This window comes from Gigantopelta aegis, chromosome 5 (genome assembly GCF_016097555.1).
Source record: "Gigantopelta aegis isolate Gae_Host chromosome 5, Gae_host_genome, whole genome shotgun sequence".
Classification (NCBI taxonomy): Eukaryota; Metazoa; Mollusca; class Gastropoda; order Neomphalida; family Peltospiridae; genus Gigantopelta; species Gigantopelta aegis.
The window spans coordinates 26,398,201-26,417,642 of NC_054703.1; the positions used below are offsets into that span (position 1 = coordinate 26,398,201).

At 37.5% G+C, this 19,442-nt stretch overlaps 1 protein-coding gene across 1 annotated transcript; it reads left to right on the forward strand.

Moving 5' to 3' along the window:
* Nucleotides 1-351: 351 nt before the first annotated feature.
* Nucleotides 352-19,193, forward strand: LOC121373534. The gene is made up of 4 exons (XM_041500211.1): nucleotides 352-524; nucleotides 10,931-11,041; nucleotides 14,382-14,474; nucleotides 16,421-19,193. The coding sequence occupies exons 1-4, from the start codon at nucleotides 410-412 to the stop codon at nucleotides 16,717-16,719; spliced, it is 618 nt and encodes a 205-aa protein (XP_041356145.1). The 5' UTR covers nucleotides 352-409; the 3' UTR covers nucleotides 16,720-19,193.
* Nucleotides 19,194-19,442: the final 249 nt, after the last annotated feature.

Consider the following 19,442-nt stretch of genomic DNA (forward strand, 5'->3'; position numbering starts at 1 on the left):
TGTGAGAGAGCTAGACGGACATTTGGACGGTTATGACGCTCTGCATGCACCGTCAAAATGTCCGTCTAGCTCTCTTACAGTCGGAGTAGGCTACTCATGCTAGTAAATAATTACCGACGTCCATTTTAACATGTTCAGCTAATGTAGCCATTTATAATTATTAATATTCCAGTATGTGTATGTTATTTTGTTTATTTATGTTAAAATATACTTGGGCGAGACCACCCGATTTCATGGGCGAAACGCTTGAACGTTTTGGATGAAAGTACCCGGGGCGAAACGACTCGACAGTGTTGGTAACAAGGGCATAACGTTTCCTTACTCTAGAGTTACGTCCCTTAGATCAGAACTAACTTAGTTGTTTCCCTAGTAAACACGTGAAATCCGTGAATTTATCAACAAGGAAGTGATGATCATGACGATCTATTATATTTGTTCAGTAATTGTGTTGTCATTTTTATGTTTACTTCCAGTAGAATGTCTTCGTTCAGAAATTAGTGTGACAAGGGTTTTTGCACAGACAGGTAGGTTTTGTACACAATTTAATGACATCCGGACTGTCACTTTCTCACTATCATGGGACATGTGACTATGTTGTTCTAACTAAGGAGTCAAATCACTTCCGCATAGAGAATTATTTTATTTTATTTTAATAACTTTAAAAAATATATTATTATAATTTTTTGTGTGCATATAAATAGGCCTAGATAGCTATATATTTAATGACAGGTGGCAGAATTTTGGGAAAGAGTTCTACCCGTACCCTAGCCCGAGTACTCTGACTGTAAGAGAGCTAGACGGACATTTGGACATAAACACGCTCTCATTACAGTCAGAGACCAAAACCTATGTCTTTTTTTGGCAATTCCTGACTACCAAACGGTAGGCAACGAGTCCCGCTCTAATACCACAACAATCCTATGTTTGACGTCAAATACCTTTACATCAATTATTTTCGAGTTAAGTGATACAAAAAAATCCACATATTAATCACTAATACACATACTACAGATAGAAACCCGACAGCACCCACATTCAGCTACGCTTCGTGACACTCCGTCGCAACAATTACAAAGCTCGGCGATCTATTTCGAGACTGGGCGATTCCGCCTTGTGCAGCAGTTACAGGGGTCGTCTCATAAGAGGAGGCAGTACGTAGCACATACTTTTGCCGTATCCTGTCGATAACACCCCAAATGTATCCTTCAAATTCAAAATGGAATCAATAATGTGTAATTGTTTTGGTTTAATGACGTAATGAAATCCAAATTCATCCAAAACGGCATTGGCCAACTCTTCCATGTTGTAACTTCGCTTGATATGAGACGGCCCCTGTAACTGCTGCACAAGGCGGAATCGCCCAGTGCGCGATCACGTGGTCTACGTCTCGAAATAGATCGCTGAGCTTTGCAATTGTTGCGACGGAGTGTCACGAAGCGTAGCTGAATGTGGGTGCTGTCGGGTTTCTTTCTGTAGTAAGTGTATTAGTGATTAATATGTGGATTTTTTTGTATCACTTAACTCGAAAATGATTGATGTAAAGGTATTTGACGTCAAACATAGGATTGTTGTGGTATTAGAGCGGGACTTGTTGCCTACCGTTTGGTAGTCAGGAATTGCCAAAAAAAGACATAGGTTGGTCTCTGACTGTAATGAGAGCGTGTTTATGTCCAAATGTCCGTCTAGCTCTCTTACAGTCAGAGTACTCGGGCTACCCGTACCCTAGACTGGGCGATTCCGCCTTGTGCAGCAGTTACAGGGGCCGTCTCATAAGAGGAGGCAGTACGTAGCACATACTTTTGCCGTATCCTGTCGATAACACCCCAAATGTATCCTTCAAATTCAAAATGGAATCAATAATGTGTAATTGTTTTGGTTTAATGACGTAATGAAATCCAAATTCATCCAAAACGGCATTAGCCAACTCTTCCATGTTGTAACTTCGCTTGATATGAGACGGCCCCTGTAACTGCTGCACAAGGCGGAATCGCCCAGTGCGCGATCACGTGGTCTACGTCTCGAAATAGATCGCCGAGCTTTGCAATTGTTGCGACGGAGTGTCACGAAGCGTAGCTGAATGTGGGTGCTGTCGGGTTTCTTTCTGTAGTAAGTGTATTAGTGATTAATATGTGGGTTTTATTTTATCACTTAACTCGAAAATGATTGATGTAAAGGTATTTGACGTCAAACATAGGATTGTTGTGGTATTAGAGCGGGACTCGTTGCCTACCGTTTGGTAGTCAGGAATTGCCAAAAAACAGACATAGGTTGGTCTCTGACTGTAATGAGAGCGTGTTTATGTCCAAATGTCCGTCTAGCTCTCTTACAGTCAGAGTACTCGGGCTACCCGTACCCCTCAATTATTGTCCGAACCAAATTGTTAACAACTACCAAAAATTACTCTCCTACCTTTAATTGCCGTTAGATTTCCTCCAAATTTTGTCCAGACACAAATCGCAAATATACAGATTCCACACACGAGACTGCAACGATGTCGCCAATATTGTCTTTGCTGAGATTGCATAGGGAAAAATACATGCAGTTTTATGCCGTCTGCCATGTTGCTTGTTTATGGAATACTCTTCAAGAGGGGTGAAAGCCTCCAAAGTATGTGACACAATTAATATGAAATCGATGATCTCTAGTGGTATCATTAAAATAATAATAATAATAATAATTAAAAAAATTAATAATATGACATCATCATGTTATGACGTTTTTATATTAAGTCCTATCCTTTCACCCCTCTTGAAGAATATTCCATAAAAAGTCAAAATGGCAGCTGATACAAAATTACATGCTTTTTTCCCTATGCGCTCTCAGCAAAGTCGATATAGATGACATGGTTAGCATCTGGTATGTGGAATCTGTGTCATTGTAATGGTTTTTTTAAGATTTGTGTCTGGACTAACTTTGGAGAAAATCTAACGGCAATTAAAGGTAGGAGAGTAATTTTTCGTAGTTGTTAACAATTTGGTTCGGACAATAGGCCTATCTATATCGAAGGCTTTAAAGACTAACCCTATCCCTAAAACTTCCCATGGCATGAGTTCCTTATTTTCCCCATAACGATTTTAAAGAAATATTTGTTAGAATTAGTTTAAGGTTAGGGTTAGGGTTAGCGATAGTTATATTCAAATCCAGGCCTAGCACTACGTCATTTGTAGTGTTTAATGCAATACCCAGTTGATATGGCTAATTCAATAGAGCGATCCCAGTTACGCAATATTTTTCCCATGATGCAGTTTGGTCGGCCATTGTGAAGACAACCAAACCTTACTTTTACATGCGCTAAACGGACAAGAATCAAGAAATCGTAAATATGTGATACTTTTGTAATAAATCGGACAATGGCTAAATCAAACAAAGACTGCTTATCTTATAGGGATACACTGGACACGTCTGTACGGCTTAGGTATGACAACAAACTAAAATTAATTGATGGTAATGATCCGTATGAACTAAAGAATTGGTCAGACAATGTGGACATTTTGCCAGGTATCACATACATGGACATTGTGAATTATCTTTTATTTACTCCAAGTGCATACACTGCTGATGATTTGAAAAGTTATAAAGGACTCGACGCCTACAACCAATTTGTATGTGGATGGGTTAGAGATAGAACTGCCATCGGATTTGAAGAACAAGTTTTAGTACCACATGGACATGCATGTAGACTTGATAATTATATATATATATATATATATATGTGTGTGTGTATATATATATATATATATATATATATATAATCTAGAGAGAGAGAGAGAGAGATAAGATACATACATTTAAAAAATATTATCTTTCATTGTTGTATGATAAAATAAGACAATAAAAAACCCCATAACACTTATTTTCATCAATTTATTTATTCAGTTATTAAATATGAGTCACATAGTTGTAAAGAATTACATGTACTACATTAAGAACAGTGATAAGATAAAGAATGAATCATAAATACATGTATACTACAATAATCATCTGGCACACATGTAAGGGTGTTAAAAGTAGTAGTAACAGGAATTCAATTATAACTTTGTAACAGGAATTCAATTCTAACTTTCATATAGTTGGTTACCAGGCTATATTTTGTGGTAACTTGTAAATGGGTTACCAGACACAATGTTATTTCTATGCCTGTGTCTGATGGGGGACATCAGTAATAGCACTTTTGTGCCAGTAGAAAGAAAGAAAGAAATGTTTTATTTAACGACGCACTCAAAACATTTTATTTACGGTTATATGGCGTCAGACATATGGTTAAGGACTACACAGAGGAAACCCGCTGTCGTCACTTCATGGGCTACTCTTTCCGATTAGCAGCAAGGGATCTTTTATTTGCGCTTCCCACAGGCAGGATAGCACAAACCATGGCCTTTGTTGAACCAGTTATGGACCACTGGTCGGTGCAAGTGGTTTACACCTACCCATTGAGCCTTACTCAGGGTTTGGAGTGGGTATCTACATTAAAAATCCCATGCCTCGACTGGGATCCGAACCCAGTACCTACCAGCATGTTGACCGATGGCCTAACCACAATGCCACCGAGGCCGTTTTTTGTGCCAGTAGATAAAAATTAGTCATCAATAACTGCATCCTTGGGTATTTAATATTGATGTTCTCAGGGCTCGAAACGGCCTGCAGCCAGGTCACCAAATGCGACCAATGTCCTATTTGGGTAACATAAATATAAAAAAATAATGGTGTTAGTCGACCAAATATTATTTGGGTGATTTTGTTTAGAGCTATACCATATAAGCCACTATTAATATTTTTTATTGCAATACCATATGAGCCACTATTAATATTTTTATTGCAATACATATGAGCCACTATTAATATTTTTATTGCAATACCATATGAGCCACTATTAATATTTGTATTGCATATATTTATTCCACACTAAACTCTTGCTCGTGGTTCGCTTACCTTAATTTGCCAACATCCATTATAAGTTTTTGGGCCACCATATTTTATGTCGAGTTTCGAGCCCTGTGTTCTATGGTTGGTTAAAGATATACTGTTATATATATAATAATTATGCCTGTCAAACTTAATGAAAATAGGCTGTTGAGCACCGCCTATCGGTTGAATCCATTCTTGAGGCACAGCTCAGTGGTAAAGTGCTCGCTTGATGCACAGTTGGTTTGGGGTCGATTCCCATCGGTGGACTCATCAGGCTATTTCTCGTTCCACCCAGTGCACCACGACTGGTATATCAAAGGCTGAGGTATGTGCTATCCTGTCTGTGGGATGGTGGATATAAAAGCATTTGCTGCATTAGGAAAAAATGTAGCAGCTTTCCTCTGATGACTACGAGTCATAATTACCAAATGTTTGACATCCAATAGACAATGATTAATTAATCAATATGCTCTAGTGGTGTCGTTAAACAAAACAAACTTCTTTTAAAAAAAACATTCTTGAGATTTGGCTACAAATCTTGTGGCTGTTGTTTGGGTATTATTGCACCCAATTAAGTTGCAATTTTAAAATGTTTACTACATACAGAAAAATAACATTTTAGTCTCAAAATTGTTGTCATCCATGACAATGTTTTTAATTTATTTTGTTTAAAAATTGCTGTAGGTGAAACATTTTTAAGTTCGAGCCCTGATATATAGAGAAGGGCTCGAACGTAAGAATCTGACTTTCACAACAAGTTTGTTTTTATCAGGGCTCATACTGGAACATATTTTGGGTTAGCCATATTTCAGATATGTAGAGTAATTCCTCGAAACTTATAAAAATTTATTTATTTAAAGGAATATTTTATTAGCTGAAGATTAACTGTTGTAGCCACTTTGTATTAAAATTAGGTAACAGGTGAATTTCTATTTCATCTGCTAAGTCTAAAAAATGAACTGTTTTTCATTTTCCACAGTCTATTTTTGAGCCATGTAATGTATTAGTATATTGTTTTACACATTTGAACATGTAGACAGTGTTCAGAATGAGCACTTATCCGTTTGTCTTGACAAATGACAATCTGCTGGGACAAGCAAAATGTACCTTATTGGTTATCCAGTGGACAAGTAAAAATGTATAATACCGTTTCATTTTGAATAATCAAAAACATTGTCCTTGCTCTTGAATAAAACTTTTAATTTTTTTTATTTGGACAAGTAAAAATATAGATGGTAGATTTGTAGATGTACTTGTCCGCTAAACTAATGAAATATTCTGCTTATTTCTATCACTGATAGATGTTTTCCCTAGTCAGTTAAAACCTCCAGCAAAATAATTTTTATTACCTAACATAATATTGTGGGAGGGACGAACCAACAAATAGATGTAATTCATAATTATAAAAAAAATGTAAACATTGCTTTGATAGTACAATATTATATAAATATGGTGTAGCATAATTATTTTAAAGTTTTATTACTATAATTTAAATACACTTTGTTTTATTATTAGTGAAAGTAAACAAGTAATTATGACTTAACAAAAATTTAAGAAAATATCAATTTCCGAGCATGTGATTGCAGAATTGTTTTATATTTTAAATTAGGTCTTAAAGCAAATATAGGTCCTAAATGTGCAATTAACAATATTTATTTCATTTAGGTTCTTCATTCACAAAGATTGAGGGAAAAAACACTGAGACTATGGATAATTTCACATAAAGATGGTGTTGTCAAGGGCACCCATTGTACATGCATGGCCGGCCTCGGAGAAGCAAGTACCCATATTGTGGCTCTGCTGTTAATCCCCTCCCCCTTCCGGAAAATTGCATGTTATAAATATGTGTGTCTTTTAATTTTGGTTTTGGGTGTGTGGTTTTATGGGTGTTTTTTTTTTATTATTTATTTATTTTTTTCCCTTTTTTCCCTTTTAAAAAAAAAAAAAAAAATTATGATTACTATTATTTTATTTTTTTATTATTATTTTTTTATTATTATTATTATTTTTTTTTTTGTAAATTAATTTGATAGGTTTATGTTTATGTATATTTTATCCATATTTTAATCATTATTTTATATTTTTAATAAAAAATTTAAAAAAAGTAATTTAACAGGGCAGGTGTCTGGTCTGTGCCTTTGGTAGTGGCTTGGTTAATATTACCTCGTCTACTGCCCTAGGTATTATAGATTAAAGTGTTCGCCGCGTCTTCTAAATGACCTAATCATGTTGTTTTAGAAGACAACTGAGGAGTCGCCTGTTTTTCCATGGATCGGCCACGTTCACCTCTCTCCTTCTGGCAGGCTTGATACTTAAAAGGAAATATTAAATTAACCATCGCTGGATTTTTTGCGCCACTCCCCTAGTGGCACCAGCGATTAAACTATTACAACCCTTTGGCGTCACTCTTCAAGTGACGCCAGTTTGGGAAGTTATAATAACTTCCTAAACAACTAATAGGCTGTCAGGATTGGATTGAACTGCGGTTGGACACGGTGGGGGGTGGGGGTGATGGGATGCCGGGAGTTAGGGCATTCTTTGGGGCTATATGCGGAGGCGGTTCGGCCTTAGGTTTTGAGTAGGGCCGGCCTCCCCTTCCTCCCGACCCTCTCCTGGTCACACCAATGTTTAAAATATGACTGGCAGCCCCTTTCCTCTTAACCTCCCATGGGCTTCATGAATATTGTTTAAGAATTATTATTAATATTAGACCAGCCCATCTAAATTTGCGCCGAAAATATATTATATTAATAATTTATATAGGATAGTAATGTTGATATGGTTCTTTAAGGGCGCAGCCAAACCTTTTTAACCCCAATTTCCCCCTTTTTATACTTTAGGCGTTAATTTTCAAAATTTCCCCTATTTGTTAGGTTATCCCTATCCCGAGTCAGACTCCCGATCCTATCGGAGGCCGGACTCGGGATAGGCGTGTTCGAAACCCTAGTGGTATATGGACACGTTAAACAAGTTACTAAGCTAAGCTAAGCTCTGCTGTTTTCCATAGAGGCAACTGTACGTATACGGAATTCAGCAACTGTGACTGAAAGGCCTGCCTACTGGATGTTGCCAGCTGCCATAAAAAATGTGCCGTATAGCCAGCTTACCGACATTAATTTTACCCGTCAGAACAGAACTGACTAAAATATACTAGTCCGCGTCCGCCAGAATTTCTACTAGTCCGCCCGCCTATAGAACAATATTACTGTTTAACAACATAATATAGAAGTCTCAACATCAAATGATATATTATTAAGTACCTTTGGTAACTGCATGATCAGCATCATGCGCGCTCGGTCTGGGATCGATCCCCGTCGGTGGGCCCATTGGGCTATTTCTTGTTCCAGCCAGTGCACCACGACTGGTATATCAAAGGCTGTGGTATGTATTACCCTGTCTGTGGGATGGTGCATATAAAAGATCCCTGGCTGCTAATCAAAAAGAGTAGCTCATGAAGTGGAAGGTACGACCTAAAACATCTTTTTTGCATATTCTGAATCGCCATACCCGATTACATATTGTCACCAAAAATTGTAGCTGTGTCCCTAATTGCATCGCTTATACAGAGGGAATTAAATGGTCACAAGTGAATCACAGATACCAATTTGCACGAAAATAGACGTAACTGACACATAAGACTTTCCTCCGATTTGCTTGCTGTCCATTATGTGAACACGACTGATCGTGTGTGGTAGATACACCCTTTTTAAATACAGTTCATTATATAATTATTTCTGACATAGGTCGTATGTGCCAAATACGACATATATGTATTCTTTATTATCGGTTTGTGATCGAAATTACAAATGCGAAGTACAATAGAGCATACATTATGTCAATATTTTTATGTGCTTGCATCCTAAAAATAATATGAGTTTTGTCGTTGTGAGAGCCCGGTCTATTTAAGCAAAACATTTGGTACTGCATGCAACGAACCATTTGGCAACAGACAAGAATGGTGTCTGTATATATAAATAGGAATTGCAGTAACATTAATGTTTATGTGGTTTGCTTTTTATGTGCACCATAATTATAATAATAAACATGTTTTGATGAATTTTCTTGAAAAACAAATATCTATTTTGAAATATTTTTAATTGAAGCAAAGTTTCCAACATGTAATTTGTATCTGTAGATACAATTTTAATTCATAATAATGTTGTCCGACCAAAGTGTAAGCATAATCACACTGATTTTGGATGTACATATATTTAATTAAATGTTACAGTGATCAAGTTCTGCCTTTCAGCTGCCTTGAAGATCTACAGGATTGCCCTAATGTAGGCATTATGGATTAACAATATTGCACATACATGTACAAACATTGTATCTTAGTTATCCAGGACAAAGTCCAGTAACAAAAGACATGAGACTCACGCATTTGAACATCGTGTCACACTCTCATGCTGGTAGATGATTTTCTCATGCCTTTTAAACATTATAGCAAAAAAAGGTTTATACATATATATTTTTTGTTATTCATTCAATCTCGACGACCGACAAACAAGCCTGCGACTGCCGGCCGGCCCGGTTAAGCATCGTAAGGCATTAAAATCATATAATAGGTGTCCACGTTATTTATTATAAATAAATTATTGGTCAGAATATCGAACCTTGACCAATTGTTAGCACGCTTATTTATCCCGTCGGTTTATTTGGATTCACGATGACGGACTCCGAGCACACAAAATCTCATTCCTTGCAGAAGTTCCAACTTGAGAGCTCTGCAGAAAGTACTCGCCCATTCGACAAAGAAAAAGAAAGAAATGTTTTATTTAATGACGCACTCAACACATTTTATTTACGGTTATATGGCGTCAGACATATGGTTAAGGACCACACAGATTTTGAGAGGAAACCCGCTGTCGCCACTTCATAGGCTATTCTTTCCGATTAGCAGCAAGGGATCTTTTATTTGCGCTTCCCACAGGCAGGATAGCACAAACCATGGCCTTTGTTGAACCAGTTATGGATCACTGGTCGGTGCAAGTGGTTTACACCTACCCATTGAGCCTTGCGGAGCACTCACGCAGGTTTTGGAGTCGGTATCTGGATTAAAAATCCCATGCCTCGACTGGGATCCGAACCCAGTACCTACCAGCCTGTAGACCGATGGCCTAACCACGACGCCACCGAGGCCGGTAAAGAGTCTCATGCCGAATGCATGAGACTTGACAGCACTGTTTCAGCACCTCTGCATATACGTTAATTTGAGGTTTTCCGCTGTTTGCCCCAATGTTTTCATATTCTTTATTCAAAACTTACGGTACAGTTTCGGCTGATGCTTTGCATACAATCTGAATGCAGGCCGCCTTGTTAAAGTTAGACAGGGACAGGATGTAGCCCAGTGGTAGGGCACTCGCTTGATGCACGATCTGTCTGGGATCGATCCCCGTCGGTGGGCCCATTGGGCTATTTCTGTTTCCAGCCAGTGCACCACAAGTTGTCCACAACATATTTCAAAGGCCGTGGTATGTGCTATCCTGTCTGTGGGATGGTGCATATAAAAGATCCCTTACTGCTAAATCGAAAAAGAGTAGCCTATGAAGTGGTGACAGCGGGTTTCCTCTCTCAATATCTGTGTGGACCGTAACCATATGTCTGACGCCATATAACTGTAAATAAAACAAAACAAACGTTAACTTTTACATTATATGTAACAAAACAAGTTTCCAGGTTACACTTTAATGTTTCATCCCCGTCGGTGGGCCCATTGGGCTATTTCTCGTTCCAGCCAGTGCTCCACAACTGGTGTAACAAAGGCCGTGGTATGTACTAGCTACCCTGTCTGTGGGATGGTGCATATAAAAGATCCCTTGCTGCTAATCAAAAAGAGTAGCCCATGAAGTGGTGACAGTGGGTTTCCTCTCTCAATATCTGTGTGGTCCTTAACCATATGTCCGATGCCATATAACTGTAAATAAAATGTGTTGAGTACGTCGTTAAATAAAACATTTTCTTCCTTCCTTTAATGTTTCACCCCAAAATTGTGCACTAAACGAAATGATCTGTTTTATTCTTGTAGTTGATGCACCAGCAGTTGTCGATTTGAATTCAGATGGGTGTGGGTGTGTCAAGTATGATTGTGGTTGCTGTGCCCATCTGGAGGTAAAGGAGATAGAACTCGATGATACAGGTACCGTAATTATAAAAAGTCAATAAAGAGAGATTATTATACGAGCTTGTGTGTCATACTGATTTTATGAAACGAGTGTCAGGATTGTTGTATTGCCAAAGCGAGAGCGAGGGTAATACATGAATCCTGACATGAGTTTCGTAAAATCAGTACGACTCACACGCGAGTGTAATGATTTCTTTATTATCCACATTGTCCAAAGTGTTATTTATTGTGAATAACAAGCTAGAACCATGTCAAATCGTTTCAAATGTAATTAAAACAGAGACGATGAAGCAACGTCATTTTCCGAAATGACGTCATTTTGAGAAGTGTTTAATTTACACTGGGGAAGCCGCATTAAGTTATGATGTCACTTCTCAAAATTACGTCATTCGTTGTGCACGTGAAATCAATATGACACACGTGGGTCATACTGGTTATATTTCTCTGAATATCTTGGATAATAAGTAAAGATATGTAATTTCAGGCCTTGAAGTACATGTAGTGGCGTTCGAAACATGATAAACAGTCCATGTTTTTAAACCTGCACAGTGCTTCTGCCAGGAACCTTAGCCCTATCAGTGTTCGAGATTAAAGGTATCCCGATATCCTGGGGATTCCAGAATTTAATTTTGGATACCAGACTCCAAGAACCCAGTATCCCACCGGGATACCATATAATGTTGGGGTTTTTTTTATCCTGCGTTTTTATTTTTTCGCTAAAACAATGAAAGTCATCATTTACTGGTGAGGTTAAGTAACAGTATTTTCGATCTTGTACCCAGTCTAATGCTATGCCGTAACAATATCTCCGCCAACTCATACCCAGTCTAATGCTACACTGGAGCAATAGCAGCATAGCAATAGAATGGGAACCCCTAAGTCACTATTGTTTTTGTTGGATGTTTCCTCCCTTCAAATTGTATTTGAAATATTGATTCCACATCAGCAGAAAATTTATACAGGTAGGTTTATCATTGTCAGAAACACTTATAGATTACTGCTAAATATTAATTTATGTCAGTATTACTCAAAAATAGATACAGCAAATCTTTTTGCTGATTCCGTTCGATTGTGAATTTCACGAATTCTGCGATTTCGATTGCGACGTAGCAATAGATTGGGAACGAGAACAGTGCCATCCAAGTTTGTGACAATGTTATTTATGAAGTTCATTTAAGTGGGATACTAAATTCTCAGGTGGGATACCAGATTTTCAAATGTTAGTATCCAACTGGGATACTGCCCCAAATTTTTAATCTCGAACACTGCCTATATACATACATGTATGTATTTCCACAATTTTACTCTCTGTACGATAATTTAAAATATTTTATCCATAGGCAAAATTTAATGCTCACTTACGGTAATTTTGAGATTGTATGCCTATTCAACCAGTGTTTCTGTCAGAAAGAAAGACATTTTTGGATGTGGCACAATGGAATTCAGGGGACAATATTTACAAATCTTAGGTAACCGGAAGTCAGTTCATGTGAGTTTTACTTAGGTAACCGATTGTTCGGTTACGTGAATATAGTTCCCTTTCATTACTGATATATGGTACTTTTAATTTTAGAATGTAATTGTTCATCACGTAACCGATTGGCGGTTCTCGTGATTTTAAAGTTGCGTAACCGACACGTGAACAGAACAACGGTTCTCGTGAAATATTATGCCTTGGAATTGAATGCAGCCACAGGGTTACATTTAGGGTTAGGGTTAAGATAATTGTACAGTAATGGTGAGTGTAATGAATTTTCTCACACGGTTAACCTTTTTTAATATCTGCTAAATATTTTGGATATGGCGCCATGGCACTATGGAATTGAATGCAGCCACAGGGTTACATTTAGGGTTAGGGTTAAGATAATTGTACAGTAATGGTGAATGTAATGAATTTTCTCACAAGGTTAACCTTTTTTAATATCTGCTAAATATTTTGGATATGGCGCCATGGCACTATGGAATTGAATGCAGCCACAGGGTTACATTTAGGGTTAGGGTTAAGATAATTGTACAGTAATGGTGAATGTAATGAATTTTCTCACAAGGTTAACCTTTTTTAATATCTGCTAAATATTTTGGATATGGCGCCATGGCACTATGGAATTGAATGCAGCCACAGGGTTACATTTAGGGTTAGGGTTAAGATAATTGTACAGTAATGGTGAATGTAATGAATTTTCTCACAAGGTTAACCTTTTTTAATATCTGCTAAATATTTTGGATATGGCGCCATGGCACTATGGAATTGAATGCAGCCACAGGGTTACATTTAGGGTTAGGGTTAAGAAAATTGTACAGTAATGGTGAAGGTAATGAATTTTCTCACAAGGTTAACCTTTTTTAATATCTGCTAAATATTTTGGATATGGCGCCATGGCACTATGGAATTGAATGCAGCCACAGGGTTACATTTAGGGTTAGGGTTAAGAAAATTGTACAGTAATGGTGAGTGTAATGAATTTTCTCACACGGTTAACCTTTTTTAATATCTGCTAAATATTTTGGATATGGCGCCATGGCACTATGGAATTGAATGCAGCCACAGGGTTACATTTAGGGTTAGGGTTAAGAAAATTGTACAGTAATGGTGAGTGTAATGAATTTTCTCACACGGTTGACTTTAAATCAAAACTGCTAAATAGTTTGGGTGTGACGCGATACCCATGTTGCCCTCTGGCAGAAACTCTGCTACATATGGCAGGTGAAGTGGACTGGTATGTATTACCCTGTCTTTACCTTAGTATTTACCTTTAGGGGCAGGACATCTATAGGATCAAATCCCGTCAGTGGGCCCATTGGACTATACCAGCCTCGGTGACTTTGTGGTTAGGCCATCGGACTACAGGCTGGTAGGTACTGGGTTCGGATCCCAGTCGAGGCATGGGATTTTTAATCCAGATACCGACTCCAAACCCTGAGTGAGTGCTCCGCAAGGCTCAATGGGTAGGTGTAAACCACTTGCACCAACCAGTGATCCATAACTGGTTCAACAAAGGCCATGGTTTGTGCTATCCTGCCTGTGGGAAGCCCAAATAAAAGATCCCTTGCTGCTAATCGGAAAGAGTAGCTCATGAAGTGGCGACAACGGGTTTCCTCTCTCAGTATCTGTGTGGTACATAACCATATGTCTGAGTCTGATGCCATATAATCGTAAATAAAATGTGTTGAGTGCGTCGTTAAATAAAATATTTCCTTCCTTGCTAATGAAAAAAAAAGTAGTGGGTTTCCTCTCTAAGACTATATATGTCAGAATTACCAAATGTTTGACATCCAATAGCCAATGATTAATAAATCAGTGTGCTTTAGTGGTGTCATTAAACAAAACTTAAAACATTCCTTTCCTTTGTTTCAGTGTGTGTGAACGTCACCTACCTCCCAGATCAGTATGGTATTTTGCTGACAGTCAGTGTGAACGGGGTAGTCTACATCAACCACACAGTGTCTGGTAACTTACCTTCCTTTCTTCCGTAACACTGTCTAATTAATACAGAGGAATCAGTCTATAAACCTCTCTTCACAAGGGGGATAACTACTGCTGGAGCAAATCCTCAAATTTGGATATAAAAAAAACGATATTCGGGCAAAATGTGCTTTTTACCATGCATTTCCATCATTCCACCCACAATATCAGTTGTTATTCAGATACAAATGCATCCATGATCCATTTTCAACTCTTTGTAGCTGTTTGGCAATAAGGCCTAAGGCAAATATGAAAAAAATGATATGACTTTCCTTTTAATTTGTAATGGAATGTTCAATATGCTTTCTGACAATAAATATCAAAGCAGCTTTCGTTTTTCCATCTTATTTTTGATGAGATATATGGAGAATTGCTCATTTTTTATAGCGATAATATAAATCACAATCCTCAAATCTTCTGCATTACTGTAAAAGAAAAGCTGCAGGTCTTACAGGTACATTCCTGAGTTTACTGCATTGTAATATGTTTCCGACAAATAAAATATTTCTACAATTAAATATTAAATATATTTTCTTGTGTAGAATATCAGTGTCTGTATATTCAATGTGTTTCTGGTCGTCTTAATATTTGTAAGAAGCCGAAACTGGATTTTGTCTTCAAATAATTTTGTATGTACGAAAAAATCTATTTTAGGAAATAAAATCAAATTAAACCTAGTACAAATATTAGAACGATCAGAAACATGTTTACTATACAGCCACTAATATTTTATGCAGAAAAATATATTTGATATGTAATTACAATCGTTAAAAAGTCTCTGTTAGTCGATAACATCTTAAAAATTGCAGCAAACTCAGGAATGTCCCTTTAAAAAGTCTCTGTTAGTCGATAACATCTTAAAAATTGCAGCAAACTCAGGAATGTCCCTTTAAAAAGTCTCTGTTAGTCGATAACATCTTAAAAATTGCAGCAAACTCAGGAATGTCCCTTTAAAAAGTCTCTGTTAGTCGATAACATCTTAAAAATTGCAGCAAACTCAGGAATGTCCCTTTAAAAAGTCTCTGTTAGTCGATAACATCTTAAAAATTGCAGCAAACTCAGGAATGTCCCTTTAAAAAGTCTCTGTTAGTCGATAACATCTTAAAAATTGCAGCAAACTCAGGAATGTCCCTTTAAAAAGTCTCTGTTAGTTGATAACATCTTAAAAATTGCAGCAAACTCAGGAATGTCCCTTTAAAAAGTCTCTGTTAGTCGATAAAATCTTAAAAATTGCAGCAAACTCAGGAATGTCCCTTTAATTATCCAAGGATCTAATATTGACCCTAATTTCTACAAATAACTCACATTCTTTCAGATTAAAGGGACATGCCCTAGTTTTAAACACTAAGGCATACACAATGTACTTTTGACTATTAGAACCGTTTTTTGATAACTGAAATCATACTTTACTTAGATCTTAATGTTTAGATTATCCATTTCCCCACATTCGGAGTGTTTTTGGTCATCATTGTGTTTTTAATATCACAAAATGCATTTCTCATATTTTTAAAATGGCATGTGCATCTGAGAGGTAACAGTTATGGAGCCTAGTTTTAGTCTATTTTTAGAGGGTATTTTACCATTTCAAAGTGACACACTCATGTTTCACTCAATTGTAACTTTATTCAAATGTGTTACTGGTTTTTAGATTAACTAAACTTAGTGTTAATTTTCATGGGCTGAAACTAGGGTCTGTCCCTTTAACTAAACTTAGTGTTAATTTTCACGGGTTGAAACTAGGGTCTGTCCCTTTAACTAAACTTAGTGTTAATTTTCACGGGTTGAAACTAGGGTCTGTCCCTTTAACTAAACTTAGTGTTAATTTTCATGGGCTGAAACTAGGGTCTGTCCCTTTAAGATTTGAGAAGCAAAGTTTGCTTCCCACTCCACAAATGTTATTCTGTGTCTTGCTTATTTCTTTTCGTTTGCAGCGAAGAATCCACCAGCTCTGTGCTTCGGTATTCCGTATCTGAAGAAACTGGCCAGTCTCTGCATTAAGCTGTACGACCTTGACATCAAGAACCACACCCTGTCTGGCTGTGCGCGCATCCTCGTCCGACTGGCAGGGATCACTGTCGAGAAGTTCGACATGGGATGTTTCAGAATTCCTCCAACCAAAGCAAGCGTTGGCAAGATGAAGCGGTTCAGGAAGAACGCAGTCAAGAGGGGTATAGAACACATGAGCTGGGATCAATTTGAGCAACTGGTGAATTCATTTCAGAAGGTGTAGTCGTATGGAAGGTGGTGCACTGGCGTAGGAAGTGGGGGGGGAGGGGCAAGGGGGCACACTTTTCAGATATTTTGCTTTATATTTGCTTTATAATAGTGTAAAAATGTGTAAATATAAAAGTGTGCCACCCACTTTTTGCCACCTTCCTACGCCACTGTAGTGTGGTCTGTGACGTACAGGGCTCGAATTTTAAAAAGAATTGCCATGCGTGTAGGTGGTGAAACGGCCCACCGACGGTAATTTTGAGCCTGCCTATGGCAATTTGCAGCAAATAAACATAACCGTGAGGTTATTTTGTTGTGTGTAAGTCGACATATTTCAAATGTACAAATATTAAATATTGGCAGAAAGGCCCTACCAAATTTTCTGGATTGCTGTAAAAGAAACATTGCACGTCTTAATTATCCATGGATCTAATATTGACACTAATGGGGATGGGGGGGGGGGGGGGGGAGACCTACCAAAAAAAGTTGTGTCTCTAGTCGGACCAAAGTTCCTGAATTGATGTGGGGTTTTTTTTCTTCATTTGAAAAACAAAACATGAATTGCACAGAAAAAGTGGATATATTTGATACCGAAATAAGGGACATATTTAAATTGAAATCAGAATGCACATCCTAGTTCATATGGCATTTTGTTTTTTAGGTCTTAGCAAGAAAAGCCCGTAAAAAAAATTGACGCCAAAACAAAAAAATTGTTGACACGCAAGGATCAAAATGGACGCTTGTGTTGACCAGAGACCTGAAATTTATTTTGTTTGTCCTAATGTACACCAGGTGTATACATTTTACAATTGTTGAGGAGCTCTCGGGCAGACCTCTCAAGTCTCACGGTTTTGCCACGAGACTCGCGATTTTCCACAAAATCTCACGGTCTCACAGTAAGCCGCGAAAATCTCACGTTTGTTTTTGAAAATCTCACGGTTTTTCTCTTGCGATAAAAATCCATTGTAGTTAAAACAATTTCTGTTCTTGCTCAGTCAAGTTCTCGGTTTTCCACAAAATCTCATGGTCTCACAGTAAGCCACGAAAATCTCACGTTTGTTTTTGAAAATCTCACGGTTTTTCTCTTGCGATAAAAATCCATTGTAGTTAAAACAATTTCTGTTCTTGCTCAGTCAAGTTCTCGGCCAGTCCGGCCAGAAATAACAAACAAAGTGAGAGGACTGGACACAACAATCCATATTTAGAAGATCAATGCCAAATAAGGTTATCGCTACCAGTCCCTCACATTCTCGTTGAGAGTTTGCACGCGTGATGTAGAAGTGAAAATTCCCTGATGTCACCTGTCAAATATTGTTTTCTACACAAAAGAACCACCACTTTATTTTTCCTAGCAATTGATTATGTATGAATAGGTCAATCTCCAGGTTTTTACTGAAATATCCAGGTTTTTACTGAAATTTCCAGGTTTTTGGGCTTCGGTGATGCTGTCTACCTACATGTATGGCAATTTATATGTCAACAATGGCAATGCCATCGGTGCTGTTGTTAAATTCGAGCCCTGCTATTAGAGTGTGCCTTAATTGCGTCCCAATACTTCTGACTTCAACACTCGAGGTTTCTGTTCAGGCCACCTCACCCTTAGTCCATATATCAGTCCAATCTCTACCCATCGATAAAACCCCCCCCCCAAATCAAATGTTAATCAAATGAATACAATGTATTTATATGTGTTCATGGGGAATATTGCCATATACAGTAACACCCCATCTGCTTTAACAGGACACCCTTGATACTAAGACAAAATGTCCAGTTTGAGTCTTTTAAAAAGGGTCTTTGTAAAACAGAAGGAATATCCGGTTTACAGAGTGGTGTCCGGTCTTGAGAGGTTTCACTGTATAGATCTATCCTGGCGTCATATGATTTCAATACGATAAGCAAAAAATTAAAATATAATATAAACAATATTTCGTACATACAGTACTACTTTACCTTTCTCATGTCACATTAGTTTATTGTGAAAAACAGTAATAAAAATTTCCCATGAACGCCAAGTTTTCCTCCAAAAAACACTGCCTGCTAAGTCGTACAGGTGTCTCCGCTATATTTTCACAAACGTCATATGTTTTCGATAGTTTCATTGGCTGTCTATTTTTGTCCTTGTTATGGCAGTGAAGGGTCTATACTCCGTGCAATAATTTACATCAAAATCTTCATTTGAAAATAAAATCATAAACTAGCTGTTTGCAACTTGTAAAAAAATATTAAATAATCTTCAGACCAATTGACAGTGTTCACTGAAAACATATTTATATTATGTTTTCATCACGGGTCAGTGTCTAATTCTCTTCTTACGCGTATCAACGACACCAAAATTCAGATTGTCACCTTAAGTACTCTGACAGAGGTACAGAACTATATATTTTAAAAAAATCTAATTCCACCAAACCACCTTTATTTGTAGTAAATTTAATGCACATGTAAACATGCCCCCCACCAGAATTACCAAAAAGAACTTTGCTGTGAATGACATAAGAGGTAACCGAACCAGCCTTCCATAAATTTTATTGTACAGTGTAATGATCACGTGGTATATCGTCTAACTTTGGCAGGTCAGATGTCAGTGTTGCAGACGATAACTTTGCAAGGATTTGTGATACCTGGATTTCACTATGTGAGGCATTTCATTAGTACCAAAATATTGCATTACGAAAAACTTATAACATGAACATTATTTATGGTATTATAATTAAAACATAAAGTTGGCAGCTTGACTTGAAG

Bases quoted from the DNA above. Each gene is read 5' to 3' on its own strand.
- LOC121373534 (XM_041500211.1), top strand. From the start codon at position 410: ATGATCATGACGATCTATTATATTTGTTCAGTAATTGTGTTGTCATTT. The intron at 525-10,930 runs GTAGGTTTTGTA...TTATTCTTGTAG, and splicing joins AAGGGTTTTTGCACAGACAG to TTGATGCACCAGCAGTTGTC. The intron at 14,475-16,420 runs GTAACTTACCTT...TTTCGTTTGCAG, and splicing joins CATCAACCACACAGTGTCTG to CGAAGAATCCACCAGCTCTG.